The 23,341-nt window shown below is 42.9% G+C and overlaps 1 protein-coding gene across 1 annotated transcript; it reads left to right on the forward strand.

The window, feature by feature from the left end:
* The first annotated feature begins 17,901 nt into the window (after positions 1–17,901).
* On the forward strand, positions 17,902–22,484 carry pex13 (peroxisomal biogenesis factor 13). Its single transcript, XM_033612455.2, has 4 exons — positions 17,902–18,082; positions 19,215–19,921; positions 20,051–20,173; positions 21,464–22,484. The coding sequence occupies exons 1-4, from the start codon at positions 18,009–18,011 to the stop codon at positions 21,823–21,825; spliced, it is 1,266 nt and encodes a 421-aa protein (XP_033468346.1). The 5' UTR covers positions 17,902–18,008; the 3' UTR covers positions 21,826–22,484.
* The last annotated feature ends 857 nt before the right edge of the window (positions 22,485–23,341 follow it).

The raw sequence follows: 23,341 nt of genomic DNA on the forward strand, positions 1-23,341 counted from the left end.
CAGTAATCAAACAATGCTCTGATAATTATGGCAATATCCATTTTGTCCTTATTGCTAACTTCAATCAAGTTCGTATGAAGCAGTAATGATTTAAAAGAGTGGTTTAACTGACATCTGCCAGCCAGTCAGAAACAAGAATTTTCCATGGTCATGGTATAGATATCTAGACTTTTTAAAGTATGCTGCTGAACTTTGTTAAAGCCTCCAATAGTGCACCAAAATCCCCAAATTTCCTATGTTATGTTTTGAAGTGTAGCTGTGTCAAGTGACCTGAAAGACATTATCAGTCAATTGACCAAGAAGTTATTATGCATGTCCTCCTGACTCTGACTAAAGCACATCTCAACAACAAAGTGATGAGTAAACTGAGCCACATGACTTTGCACTTTCAGTTTGAGCTACACTGAGCCTGTCCTGACCTTACTTTTCACTATGACTTAAATTATGGCCAAACCATTTTCTTCCTTTTCTTCTCAGTTGGACAAAACAATGTGAAAAATCCAACCTAAAGTTGACCAAGGCTGAAATGAAAGCCTGAGCAATGAAACCTGGCTTTTATGGCCCAATCGAAACCTTTTGCTTTCATGTCCATGCACAAATGCAGAAGTGTTTGATGCTTTCAACATTATAATTACATCACTTTGAGTTTTTTAGAGCTTTAAAACACTGCTGCCTTCAGAATTACATTTCAGATTCTGTACCCACCCACCTGATACACAGCACAATGCAAAAGAAATTTAACATCAGGAGGCTATAGTTTGACATTTTTGGAAATATGCTTGTTTGCTTTCTTTTAAACAGGATTAATACCAGTTTTATATCCCTAAAGTACATATACTGTTAAGTCTAAAGCCAGCAGTCAGGTTAGCCTAGCTTAGACTGAAAACAGGAAAAAGATAAACTGCTCCCAGCCAAGAAATAGTGTGGCATATCCATGTCAAACTGCAACGTGTTGTTTATAGTAACAAGAAACAAGTTCAACATTTGAGAAAGTGCACTCGATGACTTTCTTGTTGAGATTTTGATTAGAAGATCGATAGCACTCTCATATCACATATGAAGCTGCATCCAGGAGGATGTTAGCTTAGCTTAGCATAACGACTGGAGGAAGAGGAAAACAGCTAGCATTGCTCACAGTAGAAGCTAACAAAATCTTTTTTTTTTTTTTTTGGACAGATTAAACAAGCAAGTTATGTGTTAAATAGTAAGCTTAAGTAAGGTAGGCAGATTTTGTGACCTCCTGACAGAGCCATGCTATCTGTTTCCCCCTGCTTCCAGTTTTTATGCTAAGCTAAGCTAACCATCTTATGGCTATATAGTTATTGTACAGACATGTCAGTGGTATCAATCCTCTAATTTAACTCTCAAAAAAAAAAAAAAAAAAAAAAAGTGACATTTCCCAAAACGTTAAACTATTTGTTTGGCATAATCAGATTTGCTCAGTAAATCCTAAACACTCATTATACTCCCACTCCTTGTCAAAGGCAGTCACAGGAACTCTTTGTGTAGTTCAGCGTGTTTGTGACAGCTTGAACATACAGCAAACTGCATACTTGGATAATGCTTGCGTTTGAGAAACACACCATATGGAACAGAAACTTGTATTCAATACTCTAAATGATCAGGTTTCTGACCAGAATATGGTCAAATTTAGAAGTCACCAGTTGCACAATAAAGGAAATGCAGTGACTATAATTACAGTAACTACTGTTGAGCAATGTCAGTTGAGAAAGTGAATACAGTGTTTGGCCCAAATGCTTTTAAACATAAGTTGTGCTGTTCTCTTTTCACCCCTCTGAATTCAAAAATCTGCACAAAACAAGAACATAGGAATCATATATTTTGTTAAACCAAATTCCAAACCAAAGTGAAAATACTTGTTTTCTTTGTAGATATAATGTGTTTGTATTTAATAAGAGCAGACACTTAGGTACAGTACAGTTATTTGCAAACTTCTAAAGAACTGTTTCTTATAATCTCCCATATGTAGTTCTCAAGATGAGTATTTTTCCATATGATCTTTTGCAGATATTGGTCGAACAGCTCTCGACACATTACCCTTTCAAATCCCTCTTATTAAATGTAGCATTATAATGAAAAGTGTGTGATTTGAGAGCTATTAACCCAATTATTTGTATCAAATTTCCTCATGTTTGCAACCAAATACAGATGATAATCTATCACATGCCTTTTTTATCTAGGCTGGGAAAGTCATTACGTCATCTCCTGTTGTTCTGACACATGTGAAACCAATCATCACGTTGGTTTTAATAATGTGGTGGCATAAATGTGAGAAATATTTGTTGAATATATTTCAAAGATCTTAAGCTGCTGGAGTGTCTTGCTCAGTTCCACCTCAACAGGGCAGACGCATGCTGACATGGGCAAACACTCACATCCACAGAATGAAGGACAGAATTTTTTAAACTACATATTATGTTTGCTATAAGTATGCCTACTTCTGGTAAGAGACTATTAGATGACCATTTGCCAGGAGGACAGCGGCTCCGTAGACGGTCCTTTAGCACTGAGTCTAACCTGTGTAACAGCAGCAACAGAAAGTTGGCTTATCTGGCATTCACACCTGTACTTAGAGCTGTCCACTTGTGATCTCATCACCCAAGACGCATGTTAATATCACGTGTAAAAAGGACTATTGGGATATTTCTGTCTGTACCAAAGTTGAGAACCAACAGAGCAACATTGCCACACTAGCAACATTTAGGCTACATTTTTCTATTTTCACCCCATGGCCCTTCATGTCAAAAGGTTAGAAAATCAATGATCACATTGCGCTAATCTTTGACTCATATACGTAATACTGACTTTGTGAATTTGTTGTGCAGTTTCATATTTACATCAGTGTTGTTCACATTTTCATCACGATGGATGAATGTTGATTCTAATCTTAATTCTTGCAAAATTCTGCATTTGATATCAACAAGGTACTTTACAAGCAGTAGGTCCTGCTGCGTCATTACCAAGGAATCCAGGATGTGTTGCATTGGAGATGTTTGTTTTCTCTTGTATTCTCATATTGGGAGACTGAGGTAAAATGCTGTATGTAGCTTCCTTCCTGTCTCATTGTAAGGAACCACAGTGAACCTTGATTTAACCTCAGTGCACAGGATACTGTCAACAATCTGCTCACAGGCTTTCTGTTTTGATTCACTGGTCCCAACTCATTCGCAGAAAGCAAGTTTATTACTGAACTCACTTGAAAGTACTCTGTATTACAGTATTTGTCATTTTGATTCAGGCAGTCTGAACTGAAAGTTCACTGACCTTAGCCCCAGTTGGTGGTTATAATAAATTACTAAAGTACTGCAAAAACTCATTACCTGGAGAAGTTTAGAGTATTTTTCAGTTATATTAATTATAACTCCATAGCTAAAAATGGCAGGTTTGACATATCTAATAAAGTCAATGACTTTTAAGTATAGCAATCACTTACCACATATGGAGCAACCGAGTGGTCATTTAAAGTTGTGTCTTTGGACAACTGGCAAACACAAGACCTAGTCACTCTGCCTGGTTCTCTTTTGGTCCGCTAGATGCTAGCTGCTAGCTGCTAAAAGCTCCACAGTGTTCACAGGTTTGTCACCAACTTTGTCTGTCAGACATCAATTAAAGTGGGCAGGTAGAGCACAGTGGGTTTATAGCCTGCTTCCAACGTTACTTACTATGAAAGTTGCTCAGTGGAGCATGAATTCCACTTAAAAGGGAATAAAAATAATGGGATTGTTTGGCTATTCTAGATTTCTGAAAGGTGAAAATGTATCCGCTGATTTTCAGATGTTTCTTCACAATGTAAGTCTATGGGGAAAAGTCTTTTTGGGCCCCATGGCATCATGAATTACACCCGGAAGTTGTAATTCCACGTTTGCCCACTATATAAAATTGGCTTCAAAGCCCAGCACACTTCCTGTGGGCTTGGTTTATAGAGCTTGCTCACTGTGGTTGGAAACAGGCTTGATGAGAGTGGTGAGACTAAATCAAAACAGTGAAGTAGAAGGCTGTAAAACCCAATGAACTGAAAACTGGTTGTGAGAATTCTCTATGGGTTTATTGTTCATTTTAAAACATTGAGTAGTGCAGCTTTAATTGTTTCCCCTTGTTTTTGGAGAAACAGGTTTTGTTCTTGTCAAAGTAATGTAACTGACTCGTATCATGGTGAAAACAATGGGTGAATTGGAGGACATACCAGTAACATCAGTTGGTCAATAAAATGATTTGCTTTGTTAATCTGTAGCTGACATGATGGTAATGCACATAATGTTTGTTCCTGTAACGTGAGTTACTACATTGGCCTTTTGACAGAACATTGATATTTTGACATCTGAGGTAGACTGGCGTAATGTCTTGACGTTTGACAGAGTTTACTTGAGATATCACTGAAAGGGTTGTTGAGTTTAGAGGAAAACTACATGTAGTGCACGTAGTCTTTCCTCTCCGTAAGAGCAGCAGTCTAAAGTATACTTACTTATGTATGGTCACTACACTTTTATTCAAAGACAGTTCCTCTTCTTCATATAACACCTGAAGACCATCAATGACGATATAAAGCTTGTTTGGTGACAATGAAGACAACACAGACAAGTTCAAAATCAAGTGAGGGCAAATTAACATGTTAACATTTTAATTTTTTCACATAAAGGGGGGCAACAAGTCTTCATGCTTCTGATGTGTTGATTTAGAAAATGAAAACAGACACATTGGCCTCTCGTGACCTTGGCAGCCACTTTGCATTAAAGGGCTTTTCAGACTACACTTATTGGCTCAGGGCTTCCCTTTTCAGATTTGTAACATGCATTTTAGCATGCCCCATGTTTAGCCCAGAACTAACAAATCACAATGATCTGGCTTATCTCTAAAACATCATCCAGGAGATGTTCACCCTGAGCTCCAATATTTAGGTGGTAATCCTTTTACCCAGCATTTTCTCATCCAGAGTTATTAAGTGCACAGCTAGCACAGGGTTTGTAATGAAACAAAATATTGCAACATCAAATCCAGTTTACTGGTAAATAATAAGAACCAAATGTTCTCAAATAGACAAAAATGAAGTAATTCTTCCACAGTCAGGATATTTCACTTCTGCAAGGAGCTGCATTAGAATTAGGTACAATACAGTGCAAACACTGCTTGAGTGTGTAGATGCACGTGCATGTATTGAGCCATGTTTGTCTTTATGTGCACACAAAGAGAGAGAGTTTGTACTAGACGCTCAGTGCAGTGTGTCTCTCTCAGTATTTCCTAACCATGTCCTGGAAAAGGCAACCTAGACCTGTTTAGCCACCTATTTCCAGTAATGCCCCTCCTCTGCTGCTCTGTCTCCTCCCCCTCTCTCCCCTTCCTGTGAAGCTCACAAACCCTCTCTCACTGCAAATGGTTGCTGACGACACTGGTATCCGGTCACACTTCACCTGAAGGAACGCGCCTTTATTTCACGTTACCATAGGGCAGACTTGTCATCGATGTATTCACCCGGTGAACTCACAGAGGTGTGTGCATCCTGTGCTGATAACATAAAGTTAGATTTTAATGGTATTTTCCACTTCCTGTTTGTATTTATTTACATCATCTTGTTGTTTTTTTGGATAATAACATTACTTGTGTTTTAGCTGATGTCATTACATATTTATATAAAGTTTAGTGTCCATTTTATGGATATTTTCATATTCAATTCAAACAAGTTGAAAACAAATCTAACAATCTGAGATTTTATATGACTACATATTACTATGATTATCAATGTAAACATGAGGACGAGCATGTTTTTGTCTTATTGTATGCAGACTTTGTGCTCAGATGAGGGATTCTGGACCTCAAGCTTTTTATGATGTTTCTGTAACATACACCAGAATGAGGATAACACTGTATCTGCTACATCGAAGTTACTAAATTAGTATTGTTTTTAAATTTGGCGGCAAAAGATGTCTTACCTTTATCACATTTCAATCTGCATACAATATTCAATCTTTTTAGGAACAAAACAGATTCCCAGAGGTCGTCTCCTGAATCAACTCATGGACTGATGCCCAAATAATGTCATAAACACATATAGTCATATTTTCCACCTATAAGATCACTGAGTCAAAACCTCTCTATGAAAAATGCAGAGCAGTTATTACTTCCATTCTCTGAGAGCAATTTCCCTGATCCTACAATTTGCAAACTTCCTGCAGCACATTTTAATTATAGGTATTGTACCTTATGCGTAGTTAGAAAGGCTCCACATGCAAGACCTAACTCATGTTTCAGAGCAGGGAAAATCCCACGAAGCTTTGACTGCGTATGTTTGACCAGAGAAGCGTATAGGCCTACCTGTGTGTTCCAGAGTGTTCAACAGATTTATGTCATTGTTTTTAGAGATTTTAAAGATGAGGCAAGTGAGTAATCATACTCTACTACTACTAGTGTTTATGCATGCTAATAAAGTGCTGCTGTCATTTATTCAGCACTGATATACAGTGCCCCACCAAGCCAAAATGCACTGACTCCATATTTCGCTGCAACTGAGTTGATTTTTGATTTCTGTTTTGTTGTATAAAATTATACGTTAATGCCATAAAAAAAAGTATAATTTTATGGCAGAAAAAAAGCATGTAATATCGGCAAAGAATACAAGAAAGAGGTGAAAACTACATTTTTGAGCTTTCACTAGCGAGTTAATGCTAGATAGAGTGGAATCACAGCTAGCCTTTGCTAAAGCTAATTCACTGTTCCCTTTCAGTCGATTCACTCGGTACAACACACAGTCGTATATGGGATATCTTGCTTTCATCCCCCTTGGCTGAATACACCTTTAATCACACCTTTAGGCAGATGGTGCGTGACGACACATGCTCTTTGCGTGGCCCCGCCTGCGCATAAGAGGCCGGTCGTCAGCTCCATCCCCAGTTCTTTTGCATTTCACCTCGCAGAGAACACCTTGCAGCGCCTACTAGCTTTCAGCTAATTTAGCTTAAAACTAGCTAAACTGTTCTGTTGGTGTTAGCCTAGCTACCCACAGGGCGCTAGTTTTTCCACCAAATTACGCTAACGGGAAATATCGCATGATGAGTACCGTTCCTAAGAAGGCTAAGAAGAAGTCGGCTCATCGGCCTTGCCCCCAAGGATGTGGCTTCTTCTTACACCGTAAGGACTTACACGATGCCTGCCCTGTCTGTCTCGGTGTTGTCCATGCACGAACCGCGTTGGTCGAGCCGGAGAAGTGCAATAGCTGTCGCCTTCTCCTGTGAACAACGCTCGAGAAGCGGGAGGCTTTCGTGCTTAAGGTCCTCGGCTCTGTGGCTGCTAGCAAGCAGGACCCTCTGCTCTCTGAGATGGCTGATGTGGTTTCATCCGCCCCTGAGCCCGAGGATTTGCCCATGGAAGGCGAATTGGCGTATTCATCCTGCGCTGCTGGCGAGCTTCAGCTCGACATGTCCGCTTCTTATTCGGAGGACGATGTACTGGACCTCGGTCTCAATGCCCAGGCATTTTCTGACAACGAACAGGACGCCTTCTCCTCAGCCCAAAGCGTTGATTCGGCCGCGTCAACTGCCCCTGAGGATCCATCTTTTTTCGCGCTGTGCCGCCGTGCTGCAGCTAAGTTGGAGGTGGAGTGGCCTTCCCCCCCTCCAAGCCAGAAACCGTCCTCTTTTGGACGGTTTCGCGGGAATCCACGACGGTTAAAAATTGTCTGCCCCAGCACGCGGATCTTATGGCCGAGCTAACCTCCTGCTAGTCCCGTCCATTGTCCACCCACGTCACCGTACCCGGCTCTGGTCAATTCACGGAGTTGGACAGAGCGGAGGCGGCCGGCTTGGTAAACTCCCCGCTTATGGAGCCCTCGCTAGTGGCTTATTTAGCCCCGTCACGCAACCTCGGCTCAACTGGCCCGACCCTGCCATCTAAACACTGCGGATTCTCCGCCAGTCAGCTGGACAAGATTTACCGGGCGCAAGCGGGCGCCGCGCGTGTTCTCAATCCTCTGTCCATGCTCCTGACTTACCAGGCTATCCAGCTTATGGAGCTTGACAGCCGGCTGCCTCCCGACAGCCCGCTGACACCCGCCATAAGGGAGCTAAGAATTACGATGGACTACATCCTTCGCTCGGCTCGCTTTGCGGCTCTCTACCTCGGCAGGGGCATGGCCTCCACGGTGGTGGCACACCGTCATTTGTGGCCCACTCTCTCCGATATTCCGGACAGGGATAGGGTCGCATATCTGGACGAGCCAGTATCACCGTTGGGACTATTTGGCTCCTCACTTGACGCCATCCAGGCCAACTTTGAGCTCACGCAGAAGCAGACGGAGGCTCTACGGAATCTTATCCCCAGACGTGATGCCAGGCCCAGGCAACCAGCTGCGGCTCGCAAGCCCATGGGCCCCCCTCCTCCCCCTAAGAGGAGAGACTCCTCGGCCTCTTCCGGCCCCCGCCTGGCTAAACAGACATCGGACCAGACCCCTCGTCCCTCAGCCTGGAGTAAGGGTCCACCACCGGGCCTGAAGGGCTCAGCGCCCCAGAGGAAGATTAATCTCCCATCCTAGCCTCAGGGAGGGGGATGGAGGGCTACATGCCACAGGGAGAGGCGGTTTCCCTCCTCGTTTCGCCGCTAAAAAGGCCGCGGTTGTTTCGTGCTCAGTCTCCCAGCCTCAAAAGACGCTGTACTGTTGCCACTCAGTCTCCCAAGCACTTAACCCCCCATTGTATGACCACTCTGTGTGCTCAAAATGTTCAGTTAAACACTGTGTGTTCCCCAAATGTTCATGTTCTCAATGCCCCATTAAAGGTGCACATTGTTCATGGTACAAGTGTTGTAAATGTTCATTGTACAGAATCAACAATAAAACACACACCACAAACAATAAATCAAAATATAATAAACCAGATGAGTCTGATAGTGTCACCCCACCCTGGCCCGCTAGAGGGCGCAACGGGCTTCCAGGGCCGACTGGCAGGGCATCTCCCTCAGTGGCGCGCATGCGCAGCCTCCCTGTGGGTACAACAAACCGTTGCCAATGGTTACCGGCTACAGTTCTGGGTCAGACCACCACAGTTCCGCATGATCGTAAACACGGTGGTGAATGGCGACGCAGCTGCGGTCCTGAGAGAGGAAGTGAAATTCCTTTTGGACAAGAAAGCGATACGAGAGGTTCCCCCTTCAGAGGCGAACAAAGGTTGGTATTTCGTTGTTCTGAAGAAAGGGGGAGCTCTTCGTCCGATTTTGGATTTGAGGGTGTTAAACACGTACCTGCGGAGATACAGGTTCAAGATGTTAACACTAAAGCAGTTGCTAGCTGCTATCCACCTGGGGGACTTTTGTGCGTCAATAGACTTGACCGACGCTTAATATCGTGTAGCTATACATCCAGACCACAGACAATTTCTGAGGTTTGCTTTCGAGGGGACGGCCTACGAATACCTCGTACTGCCGTTCGGTCTTTCCCTGGCCCCTCGGACATTCACGAAATGTGTCGAGGCGGCTCTAGCCCCGCTGCGAGTGACAGGCGTCCGCATATTGACATATCTGGATGACTGGGCTCTGATCGCAAGCTCCAGAGAGTGTTTAGGGAGGCAGTTAACAATGATTCTTTCCCACATCCGTGCACTGGGTTTCTCAGTAAACCTTCAGAAGAGCTCGCTGACTCCCATCCAGCAGTTCTCTTTCCTCGGGCTGGAAATATGCACCGCACTCCGGCAGAGCGCGCCTCTCGGAACATAGAGCAGCCGCGTTTCAGCACTGTCTGGCTCAATTTCAGTTGGAACGCAAACTGTGCTACCACACAGTCCTACAACTAGCGGGCATGATGGCCTCCATGATAGCAGTGGTACTGCTGGGACTGCTGAAAATGAGGGGTTTTCAGCGCTGGTCTCGTGCTTTTTGTCTGCACCCTCAGCGTCACCTTCAAAGGAAAGTGTCAGTAACTCCTGCCTGCATGACCGCGCTCCTCTCATGGAGGGAACCCGGTCTGCTGCGTGTGGGCTCGCCTATCGGGAGGGTGACTTCCCGCAAGGTCGTCTCCACAGATGCCTCCCTAAGGGGGTGGGAGGCTCTGTGCGACGGTGCAGCAGTGAGAGGGGTCTGGACACAGGAGCAAAGCAGGCTCCACATCAATTATCTGGAGCTGCTGGCCATCTTTTTGGTGGTGAAGCACTTTCGTTCAGCCCTGACAGTCCAACACGTTCTGATCAGGACGGACAACACAACAGTGGTCTCCTACATAAACAGGCAGGGGGGGACTCGGTCCCTTCTCCTGCTGAAGTTTGCTCACTCTCTGTTAACATGGTGCAGTATTCACTTGTTGTCCCTCAGGGCCACGCACATACCGGGCCACCTGAACTTGGGACCGGACCTCCTCTCCAGAGGGGGTCCGCTGGCGAACGTGTGGAGATTGCATCCACGAGTGGTGGGTCAGATTTGGGAGTATTTTGGGAGAGCGGAGGTGGACCTGTTTGCCTCCAAAGAGAATGCTCACTGCCCTCTGTTTTTCTGTCTGAGAGATCGAGACGCGCCTCTGGGAGTGGATGCACTGGCTCACCCATGGCCCAACACCCTCCTGTATGCATTTCCCCCCGCGGAAATGATACTGCCAGTGTTGGAGAGAGTACAGCGCCAGAGCCTAACTCTGATTTTGGTGGCTCCACAGTGGCCGACGAAGTCATGGTATGCGGAGATTATCAGTCTGCTGGCAGAGAGACCCTGGCAGCTCCCCTTGTGCAGGGACCTCCTTTCCCAGGGGGGAGGAGAGGTGTTACACCCGCGCCCAGAGCTGTGGCGGCTGCATGCTTACCTGTTGAAAGGTCCAACCTGATGGCTCTGGGTCTGCCCCCCGGTGTGGTGGAGACGATCCAGAGTGCCCGGGCACCATCAACCAGAGGTTTGTACACCTGTAAGTGGCGTGTATTTGAGGTATGTTGCCAGGAACGTAACATGGTCGCCTTCCAGTGCTCTGTGGTGGATGTATTGACGTTTCTACAGGAACTGTCAGATAAAGGGCTGTCCTTCTCCACTATTAAAGTTTATTTGGCCGCTATTTCACCTTGTCATATTGGTTTTGATGCAGGGGCTCATCGCCTTGCCATGCGTTTTCTGAAGGATTTGCGCCGGCTTAAGCCTGTGGTTAAGCCTGGTGTTCCTTCATGGGATCTGATTTTGGTTTTGGAAGCTCTCTGTGAGCCTCCGTTTGAGCCTATTGAGTCTATAGATATGAAGATCCTTTCATATAAGGCTGCTCTTCTCCTCACGTTAGCCTCAGCTAAGCGGGTGGGTGACCTCCATGCTCTGTCTGTGCACCCTTCGTGCACCCAGTTCACCCCAGATGGTTCCAAGGTAACATTACGACCTAACGCTGCGTATTTACCTAAGGTTATCCCCGCAGACTATTGCTCCATGGCTTTTGACTTGATGGCTTTCTGTCCTCCTGGGTTTGTCACTGAGGAGCAGAGGAAGTTGTATTGTTTGTGCCCTGTGTGTGCGTTGCGCTCGTACATGGAACGTACCAGGGATGTGCGCTTGTGTGACCAGCTATTTGTATGTTTCGCCAGTCCAGTTTGGGGTAAGGCTCTGTCTAGACAGTGTCTCTCCCATTGGATTGTGGAAGTGATTTCTCTTGCATACAGCGGCAGAGGCCATGAGCTGCCCCAGGGTGTGAGAGCTCACTCCACTAGGGGTATGGCTACGTCTTGGACCTTATTCAGGGAGGTACCTGTAAGTGATATTTGTGCTGCTGCCAGTTGGGCATCGCCACACACTTTTGCTCGGTTCTATCGTCTGGATGTGACAGCCCCTTCAGTGGCTCATTCTGTCCTCTCACCCGGCTGTGTGCCCTAGTGCGCTGGGGGAGGTTTTACGGTTCTGATAGCTGCTTGCGGGGCGCGATTATAGGCCCATATACAACTGTGTGTTGTACCGAGTGAATCAACTGAAAGGGAACGTAAAGTTATGACTATAACTACTGTTCCCTGAAGGAGAGGAACTAGGTACAACACCATGTTTGCCCCGCGGCGCAGCCGGGCTCGGTGAAATGTAGCTGTCGAACTGGGGATGGAGCTGACGACCGGCCTCTTATGCGCAGGCGGGGCCACGCAAAGAGCATGCGTCGTCACGCACCATCTGCCTAAAGGCGTGATTAAAGGTGTATTCAGCCAAGGGGGATGAAAGCAAGATATCCCATATACAACTGTGTGTTGTACCTCGTTCCTCTCCTTCAGGGAACAGTAGTTATAGTCATAACATTACGTTTTTTCCCCAACATGTTTCCTATAATTGAAAAATAAATCTTGATGCTCCAGTGTCAGTAATTGAGTTTGTTATACCTCATATATAAAGCAGTAACATTTGCTAAATGTAATCAAAATAAGGAAAAAAGTAGGGGAGACCGGGAGCAGTGGTAACATCTTAAATTACACCAATCAAAAATGAGACGCATGAAAGTCATTATGGACATGGTCTGTGATGATCCCTCTCTGCCTGCCAAAGGACAAACTGATTTTTGAGGTATGAAAGTTGTTTTTTCATCTACAGCATTTTTCTCATACTGTCTTGACCTTTAATGTGAATCAATTTTAAATGTTTACAAGAAACATTTAAAATTGATTTTATATAATATTTTTTATGACTATTCTCTTGTCGAACATTTGATATATTTGTCAAATATTACCTACCTTGTTTCTAGCCAGCAGTGTAGCTTGTGCCACGGGTGGTTTGGTTGGGGTCAGTAATTATGCTGTGTTACAATTGACCCTGTGTTTTGTGTTCAGTTTAAATGTTTATTTAAACATTGCACCAATCAGAAACAAGGCAGAACTATGGAACTCTGCATATGCTCTGTGGTAAGGTAAATTGATTACTTTATTTGTACCCATAAGCAGATTTGGTTTGCAGTAAAAGACAAGGCATCATTCTTGACACCCATTTTACACTCAACACTGTGGTGACCCCTCTCTGTCTGCTAACAGACAAACGGATGTGTCATACTTGAGATGATTATTTATACTGTTTATATTTAAGCTGCACTTAATTGCTTAATATTTTTGGGAGTTTATTTTTGTCCCTGACATGCTCACAGAGTACACACCAGAAAGATCCCTTGAATCATCCAATGAAGGTCTACTCATTGTACCTAAAATCAGCTCTCAGTCAGCTCATGGTGCTTTTAGTCATTATGGTCCTACTCTCAGGAATTGTCTTACACATGAACTACGATCTGCTACAACAATCTTCTCTTTAAAAAGCAAAGTAAAAATATATCTTCTATATGCCGTTACAGTTGTCCCTGCATGTGGAGGCAGATGTAACATTTGATTTCTATTTTTTCAATCAATATTATGACTTTAACATTACTAGTACAAACAATTGGTGACTGTCAACAAGAACACAGATACATCAAAATTGTATCCAAAGAGGTTTTTTTTTTACTAATGACATCACAACCAAAAAACTACACCACACCCTAACACCAGATAAACAAACTTTGTTAAAAGCTAACTAGCCTAGCCTATGTGCTTTTCAGACTGTCCAAACATAGATTGTCCAAAGATAGAGTACAATATCAAATTTCATCCTAATATAATCATCCTAAAATGGTAAAAAATGAATGGTTTACAACTTGCATAACAGTTACACACTGGATGTGTAACCTTTAAATTTCAGACATGTTTTTCGTCAACCTCTCAGTTTCTGTCTGCCTTTTTACACCACAGAATGCAGAACTTCATAACATTGCCTTTAAGTTCTTAATGACAGATAGGCCTACTACAGTTTTGCCTTGTCGGTTACAGTATTTCCTTTTTTTCATAAGCAGCCACACAATCATGTCAACACACTGTGGTGCACACAGGTGTAAAACACACACATGCTTCGACTGAGCTCTGTATGTTCCACCAGAATTTTCTATCGACACTTCCACTTTTGTGTAAGCCTCCATCTTCTCGTCTGCCATGCATAAGCTACTCTGTGATATACACACGTATGCAGCACAAAGAGAGCACGCACACACACTGAGCAAGGAGGAACCAGTGTTTGTGAAAAGTACCCACATCACTTTCAGGCCAGTCCAGCGTGCAGCCCGTCAAAAATACACCATATAACCAGTTAGGAAGACTGGAATTTCAGAGCGAGTAAAGGAATGCTGCGCTTGGGTGAAGTCATAGGTCTGGTTGGACCAGTCGGCTAAATCTGTACTGAGGAACAGAAACTTAGCAGGTGGAGAGTATCAGGGACAGCTAAGGGATTCTTTGAACTGTTTTATGGTGTCAAACAAGCTTTTATGATTACCGCCTATTGTGCTTGTATAAAAGCAGGAATATACAGGGCAAGTTTGTGGCTGCCCCAGCAAATATTTTTTTTCGATACCTTAGAGACAGTGCCGGGACAATGACCTCCAGTATTTCTGGAAAGAGGCTATGTTTCTTTTGTTGCATCAGTATTTTAGTGATTCTGTGATTTCAGGAGCACATCAAGTGTTTCAAGGAATAGTTAAAGGAACAGGAATAGTTCAGCATTTTGGGAATTATGCTCATTTGCTTTCCTGTTGTAAATTAGATTCAAGATTGGCTCCACTTCAGTTTGTGTGTGGACTTAACAAATTAGACATAATATGCTAATTCGTGAGCATTAGGGCTGTTAAGCATATGTGGACACAGCTGTTCTCCCCCATCCACAGTCTTTATGCTAAGCTAAGCTAAGCTAACTCTCTCCTGGCTGTAATGGACATACCTTAGATTGTTTAAAATAATGAACATAGCTGAGTTGACATCACCCATTCGTTTGTTTACACCTGTTCTGAACATGGATGTTTAAAGACACCTGAAGCATTGGAGGTGGGGGCCCCATTCATTCCCATGAAAGTTGCTTAATGGGGCACAAAGCCAAAAACACTCAGTTTCGGTGGTATGAGATTACCCTTATCTTCCACTCATGGGGCCCATAGAGAGAAAAATGTACCCACTGATTTACAGACCTCTCTTTCCCAATGTAAATCTATAGCCCCTTTTGCACTGCCTTTTAAAGGCAGGAATTTCACTGCTCTTCTGTATAAAAGGTACAATTACAGCCAGCATTGGAGGCAGTTACAGAGCCGAAATGATGTCTGTGTAAACAGGACAGCTGGCAGGACGGGATCACGGGCAACACAGATGTGAGATTTTGACAATGTGTTATGCTTGCAACCCACTGTGGAAATTTTGAAAATGAACTGATATCAGTTAGCAGCTAACTCAACAAAGAACTACAGTTGAAAATGTCCGCAAATAAGGAAAACAATGCAGTCTAGGAACTCCTTTCCCTTGGAGCAAAGGATAATATCAGCCACCATATAACAGGCATGGTTAATTGATTGTTATTGCAATGTTTTGCCATTGTTATTGTTTATTAAGAACTGCCGATGCATATGTTATATATCAGAGGCTGACGCTGTTGTGTTACGCGTGATGCCTGTCAGGCCTCTTTTTATTCCATGATGCAGGTATGCAATCTAAAATTACACATTGGAGTGGACTAATGGTGCGTAAAAGGGGCTTATGAGAAAAAGCATTTCCGGGGCCCAATGGCATCGCCTGACGGACTTAGATGGTTTAATTCCACTTTTGGCCACTATGTAAAATTGGCCTCAGAGTTCAGCGCTGTTCCTGGAAGCTTGTTTTGAAGCCTGAGTTTGGCATTTTGGCTAAAGCTACGTATCACAGACAGTCTGTCACTCAAGTAGCCCCACCCTTAAATATTTGTAACTTTAAACCTTACTAAAATGGAAACGGGTGAGTAATATAAAAATTCAGCCCTGTACAGTTGTCATGAACATTGAAATTAGCTATAGAGACCAAAGCCATTTTTCATAACAGTCAGTAAACATGTTTATTACTGCTGTAACATTGGGCACTTTAACATGGGGGTCTACAGGGATTGACTCATTTCCGGAACCAGACTCAAGTGGATGTTAGAGTAACTGCAGTTTTAGCTCTTCTGCGTAGGCTTCATTTTCTAGCCCTGGAGTTTGTTGCTTGGGATGTTTGAGTTTGATCAGTCTCCTTTTTAAAACTCTCGCCAACAATCCAAAGCATCTATTAGCAATGAGCAGTTAAACTGAAGTGTGATATACTCTTCTCAGATTTCATTTCAATAGTTCATGAATGGGAGCAAAACTGCAGCCAGGTTCCAAAATCTGTTGGAAAAGTCTTAAACCAGATAAGGGGAGAGTGCAATATATTTACACCCAGCAATTGCATATGGGTGTTATGTTTTAGTGTCCTCATACTTTAGACCATGTTATGTGTTTCTAAAGCTCATCCTATAGACAGACTTAAATGTAACAATCCCTTTTTGTGTTTGACCTTCCTATATCACCACAGTACAAAAGGTCACATGTGCTTTGCACGAAAACCCAAATACCAGGACCATCATCAGCTCAAGCATCTTCCCACGCACATCGACATCACAGGCCGACACTTTGGATTTCCACCTTTCGCCCGGGATCCTATCACGGTCGTGTCACAAGTGGCAGCCTCACTCACACACCTACATTGTGGCAACACACAGGCATCTACTGTCGTCCTACCCCTGGTGAATCTACTGTGACAGTTCTGCACATGCTCCCCCCCACACAACACTTGACATCACAGGGCTCCCTCCAGAAACCACAGCATACACCTCTGCACCCACTGCTTGCGCTCTACAGCAGCTTTCCTCACACTTTCAGCAGTGTAGTCACAAGCCGCCTCCTCCCAAAACTTACTACAGGGTTAACTGCACAACACTTGGTGTGATGCTGAGAGCCAGTGAAAGCTCAAAGGGGAATCCATCGACAAACAAAATTCAAGCATGCCATATAAGTCTAATCTCTGAGCTGCTATGTCAGCAGTAAGAGGATACTGATGCAGGAAATAGTGATAGTGCTAAATGTGACAAACTAATGCCACCACAGTTTGCTAGATTTATAAAAAATTCTACTTTGCAGTCAAGTCTCCATCAAATGTCAAGGTCTGACAGGATGAAATAATAGATCTATGTAAGAGAGGTGTGAATAACATATTTCTTTTATAGATATGGATTTTCAGAAAATAAAATGCAACTGTTCTTAGCACCTTACAGTCGAGTTTTAAAAGAACCAGCACTTTCCTCTCATGAAGGAGCATTCGTCTGAGGACAGCAGGCTTTTTGTATCATGTTCACTCTGCTCACATTTCATATCTGAACTTCCTAGTGCAGGGTGAGCGGGTATACACAATGAATTCCAAACCACAGAGAAGTGTTAATGTTTGTCTTGAACCAAATTTAGTAGGAATTTTAAATGACTGTTGTAAATGTTAGTAAAACACTAACTAATGTTTTCTGTTTAACCAGAGTTTACAACAGAGGAGGGATATCCCCTTTTCTCTGCAACATTGTGGGTTATAGGCGTCCAACAAGGTCTTATTTTCTGATGAGTCACAGCACCGCCTGCTGGACAGAAAGGAAAAGTGCATCTAATCGTTTAAAAATTCAGGATATACTAATCGAGTGTGGGAAACATCCTGGATTGTTAATGGATTTTAGAGCTAATTTAAGCAGCGACGAATAAGAAGAAATAAAGAAATAAATCATAGTAACTGCTAAAAATATTCAGGTCTTTAGATAGATTCGGATATATTTCGTTGTATTAACTAAATCTATCTTCTATCAGTTATTTTAGTCTGATCACAAAATGTATAACAGCACAGTTGGAGCCTTTAGGAGGTGTCGGGAATATTTCAATTACTCCTTTGGATACTCGAAATTCATTTATGTCTGCTTGGAGATTGATAGAAATCGTGCCAGAGTATCTCAGGACAGGAGACAGTCTTATACGCTTTATACATCCAATATTGTTTAACATCAAATATAGTCATTTGAGGGCTAGTGAATCCACAGACATTACACACAAGTCACCATAACAGAAATAGGAAATAACGAGTAGAACGTGAAGGCATCAAGAGTCGGGGGGACAGGGTCCGGAGCAGAGTTCGCATTATTTTTTTACACTTTTTGTGGACATTCATTTTGCGATGGATCCACAGCCTCCACCAAAACCATGGGAAAGGCGCATTCCAGGGGCATTGAGTGCACCTGTAAATTACAGGTAAACGAGCTACGTTAGCCGCGTTAGCTAGCTGTTATCGCAAGACCTGTTTTGTGTTTTTTGATAGCAGCGGGCCACTGTTGTTGGTAGCTAGCGTTAGCTCACGCTAAGATTGTTGCACAAGCGGGGTGATATCGACCCAAACAGTGGAGACTTTGACATGTTGGTATAAATCATCGAACTATTAACTAACGCACACTTGTCATGATGTTTTACCGACTACAGCCATTTAGAGAAAGTAAAAGCTGGGCTAAAGGCTAACCAGCTAATGTAGCTAGGCGAAATGAGGCCCTGTCATGTGTCGCCTTCAGGTGTAATTTACAGTGTCACTCGTTGGGCTCCCGTACAACAGGTAGCTGTAGCTTAATGGTGAATGTAAAAACAACTCAAAGCATTAACTAAAATCCTGCAGTATTTTTGAATTGCTCCTCTCTACATTGGGTAGTTTACGGTACTAGGGAGACATTATGTTAAAACTGTCTCTTTCTCGCCAACTTTGCTGTTGACAACAACAGAAATTGAGCACCAACGTTATTCAATCGAGGACACATGACTGTTTGCAATTAGCAATCTCATACCATTAACTATCTGACCACCTTCGAGAAATGAAATCATCGATGTTAAAAGTTGTTCAAGCAAATTCAAAGGGATGTCTTTGGGTTGCAGCGGTATACTATTATGTAAAAATGGACGGCTATCATACCGTCTACAGTTACTTATTTACGGTATTGACAAAAATGCAAGAGGAAGATGTTTTGCACATACTTCCTCTTTTAAAAATGTTTCAAGTTTCAATAATAGTAATAAAATGATTGTTCAGCCAAAAAACCCTCTTTTGTTTTCATTTCTGATGATTCATTGTAACTGATGATAATAAATCTGTAATATCGTGATACAGTGAAACCATATTTTCTGAGATTGTTATTATACCATGACAATCTCATGCCTATGCATGGCTTGAAAAGTTGTAGTAATTACACAGAATCATTAACTAATGCCTTCTGTAGTTTTAAATAAGCATCAGGCCCCTGGATAATTAAAATCTTACTCCCTTGTATCATGAAAAAAGTGCCCTTAAAAAACATTAAAGCCATTCTAAACCGTGTCTTGTCTTGATCTTCTCTTTAAACAGATCTGCAAACTTTGGACCCATTACAGGCCCCTCTACTCCTGCAGGTCCTCCTGTTCTTACCAGGATGGTTCCCCCAGTGCCTCCTCGTCCCGTCCAGCAGGCCTACCGTCCATCCTACAGCTCTTTCAACTCCTCTTACAGCCCCTATGGGAGCTCCATGTATGGCGGCTACAGCCCCTACAGCTATGGTGGTGGCTACGGCTTGGGAGGGTACAGCCGCCTCTCCCACACAGAAGAGGTTGCCCCCAGCCGGTTTGTGCAACAGGCGGAGGAGAGCAGTCGGGGTGCTTTCCAGTCCATCGAGAGCATTGTCCAGGCTTTTGCCTCAGTCAGTATGATGCTGGACGCCACCTTCTCAGCTGTGTATAACAGTTTTCGTGCTGTGCTGGATGTAGCCAACCACCTTACACGGCTGCGTTCGCACCTCACCAGAGTTTTGTCAGCCTTTGCTCTGGTGCGCACCCTGCGCTACCTCTACCGACGATTACAGAGGCTGCTGGGGAGAAGGTCAGATGCTGAGGTTGACGACTTGTGGGCAGACAGTGCGAGTGATGCCCTGGCTACAAGTGCATCTAGAGGGGATGGAGTAGGGATGGAGGGTCCGTCCGTGAAGTCCTGGCCAATCTTTCTGTTTTTCGCTGTAGTGCTGGGGGGACCTTATCTTATCTGGAAACTGCTGAGCTCCAGCTCTGGCTCTGAAGAAAATGGTCAGACTTACATTCTAGATTTTAAACTTCTACATTTTAATACACATCACTACTTAAGTTCCTGTATTGGTGTATGTAGCCTGTCTTATAATTTTAACAGTTAAAGCTGTTTTATGTTTCTTTACTCAGCTACTAACTGGGCCTGCGGTGAGGATGACCATGTAGTGGCCAGAGCAGAGTATGACTTTTCAGCTGCGTCTGAGGAGGAGATTTCTATGCGGGCTGGAGACATGCTCAACCTTGCTCCTAAAGGTGAGAGCTCTTTGATGCCTGCTGGACATTATACTCTGTCTTTACATTCATCTCACACAAAATGTTGTTTAAATCATCTAGGCATACTAGACCATTGTGGTAGGACAGATTGTACCAAATGTCTGTTTTTTTTTCCCTTTTTTTTTTCGTTTATATTTTAAGTTTCTGTTTAGGTTTTCAAATGAAGCTTTGAATGTTTGGTGTCATATTTTATGACGTCATAAGCAACCCTTTTTAACTGGTTATACATAGTGTGTGTGCATTTGCTTGTGCGTACAAGACAAATAATCTATGTCTGACTCCTTCAATAATTTTCAAGAAAATCTGAAGTACTGGGGCGTCGGTGCATGTCATCCCCCCTCTCTCTCTCCCCCCTTCAAACTTACCTGTCCTGTCCATTAAAGGCAAAATGCCCTAAAAAATGTCTTTAAAAAAAAAAAAAAAGAAAAGAAAATCTTAAGTATTGAAAATGGTTGAAAATGAGAACAAGCAAATCCCGCTGTCCCCAACGAAGTACATGGGCTAAAAGGTGTATTTTGAAAAGCTTATAATTAACATACATCTTTAAAATCTTAATTTAATGTAGTTCAGGAACTCATTAATAAAAAAACATCATCACTTATCTCCCTTACTGCCCTAACATGTGTTTGCTCTATGGTGTTTCCCCTGCTTATTTCCAAAAAGGAAAGAAGTTTCGTTCTGTTTGTTTCACCCCCATGTGTGTTACATCACTAGAAAGCTCAGGATGTGCTTTTCACAATACATTAGGACTCAACTAGACTGCATGCACAATGTTTGAAATAAAGGCCTCCACAGAGACAAAATTGAATTGCCTGGTTTCAAAAGGCAAACTGATTTTTGCATCAATGCATGAAGTTCCTTGATTGGGTCTCTCATTTGGTTAAATCACCCACAGTTAGTTTTTCAGTTGATTTTCCAGACAATGTACTATTTCACGATATATATGTATGTCAAAACGTAGAATTACATACATGCGTATGCAATAATAGTGGATTTAATCCATATCAGGGAGAAGTGGGTTCCACATGAACATTACGAGTGAAATTACAGCTCTTGTTTTCCTGTCTATGTGGTACTGTAAAAGTTTATCTTTTGAGTGAAGCTCCTCAAACAAAATGTCAGTAATGAAAGAGAATGTCCTGCTTTCGAAGAAATACAACAGTGGGTATTTTTGTTGTTGTTGTTGTTTTTTTTACATTTGAGATTGTAATTGCTTCCGCTATGTTGATGAGCTCAAATAGTGACCTTTTATTCTCCACCTGTGTTTAGAGCAACAGCCCAGAGTGCGTGGCTGGCTGCTGGCCAGCTTGGATGGTCAGACCACAGGACTTGTCCCAGCCAACTACGTCAAAGTCTTGGGCAAGAGGAGAGGCTTTAAGCACGCAGAGATGGAGAGGCTCGCTCAGGTCCAGCAAGAGAACACACAGGCCTCCCAGACAGCCCTTGCTGCACACCCACAGACAAATCCTGCCCAAGGCTTCACCCCAGGTGTCGTTTCCACCTCAGCTTCATCAGAGGAGCTGTTAGAGTCAGTTTACAGAGAAACACCAGCTTCCTTCAGTCTGGGAACATCCCACACCAGTATGCCCTCCAGCACAGTGCTAAACATCCCTGAGAAGACTGACCTGTGATGTTTGTGCATGTATGCATCTCTCTGTATGCAAGTCTATGTGTGTTCTTAACATTGGTTGGTTCAGTCAGTACTTGCTTGCAGTGTTAAACGCTGAGACCTGACTAATAATCAGCTGACGATAGATGTTCGGGAAAGCACCATAGACCTCTTAAGAATTGTTCAAAGTAGTTCCTCGGCTCATCTATAATGATTCAGATCGTCGGACATAGTCTGGACCCTCTGATAAGGTTATCGGACAAAAATGGTTTTCATTCACAGGTTGTTCTGTTTATTGTGTGTCAAATTAGGAGGATATTTTGTATTCTGTAAGTATGGTACACAGCTGTTCTTAATCATGTCTGATTTAAGATGTAATCTCTTGAGATTACTTACAGTTAGGTGTTGAAGTTGATGAGGTGCACTGATACATCTGTATACTGACAGTGTAAGGACAAAGCCAGTGGATATTGTTTAATAACATAATGTCATATGTTTTTTTGCCCTCATTGTAGGCTGCTTGGTTCTCTGCTTTGTGTTCCTTGTGAAGCAAATGTGATGGGATTCATTCAGAATGAGTAGGGGCCCATTTTGCACATCTTCAGCTGTTTGTTTGTCACAGAAAGTAATTTTGTAAATATTTAATATAATTATTTTGAAAATAAATATTTTTAAAAACCATGTTGTGTCCATTGTTATATACCTTTATTAAGTTAATAAGAGGGGAAAGGTGGCTCTTACAAAGGTTAACTAAGAGCAAAGAGAGGTAACTAAAAGCCAGCCTAATGGCCAATACAGCTCATTTAGTTTAGTTTTATTTTTTTTTGTATTAATATGGTTGGTTTTTGTTTGTTTGTGTGTGGTTTTGTTTTGTGTTGTGTTCACGTAACTTAATTCATTTTTCGGAAACTCCAAGTGGGACTTCTGCCAGAAACACTAGATTTACGGCTGCTGTCTCTTAGCAACAGGATGCCTAAAACCTGCTGCAGTGCGACAGCAGTGACGAGTCAGCAGACACCGACAGAATCAACCAAAACTGCTTTTATTTATCCAAGTTACTTTGGGACTTGACCGCTGAGTTTGCATTTTGAGAGCGCAGCCTGTCGACAACATTTTTTTTACCGTGCTACTGGGCTTAAACATTTACAGCTGGGTTAGCTCATATGCTAGCTGATTGAAGCTAATGCTGCTTTCAAGGACTATCGGACATGCTTCGCTGTTAGGACGCTTAAAGGAAATAGTACTTTGACATAAGATGCAATACACGTGGTCCACTTCCTCTATCTTGTACAGAATTGACCGTATAGCTACTTAACTCAACAAACTTGACAAAACTTGCCCATGTCGAAGAAACTGAGAAAATTGTTTCTGTGGGTGCATAACTGCAATTTATCCTGACAATGCAACATGGTGTAACTCGACTTATTTAAAGCAAACGACAATAGCCACCACTAACTGAGCAATACTATGCAGCTGACTGGTGGTCTTGACCCTGTGTAGTCTGTGGTCGTGACGCTGCATGTGTGGCTTGTGATTAG

The sequence above is a fragment of the Epinephelus lanceolatus genome, chromosome 17 (assembly GCF_041903045.1).
Source record: "Epinephelus lanceolatus isolate andai-2023 chromosome 17, ASM4190304v1, whole genome shotgun sequence".
NCBI classification, from domain to species: domain Eukaryota; kingdom Metazoa; phylum Chordata; class Actinopteri; order Perciformes; family Serranidae; genus Epinephelus; species Epinephelus lanceolatus.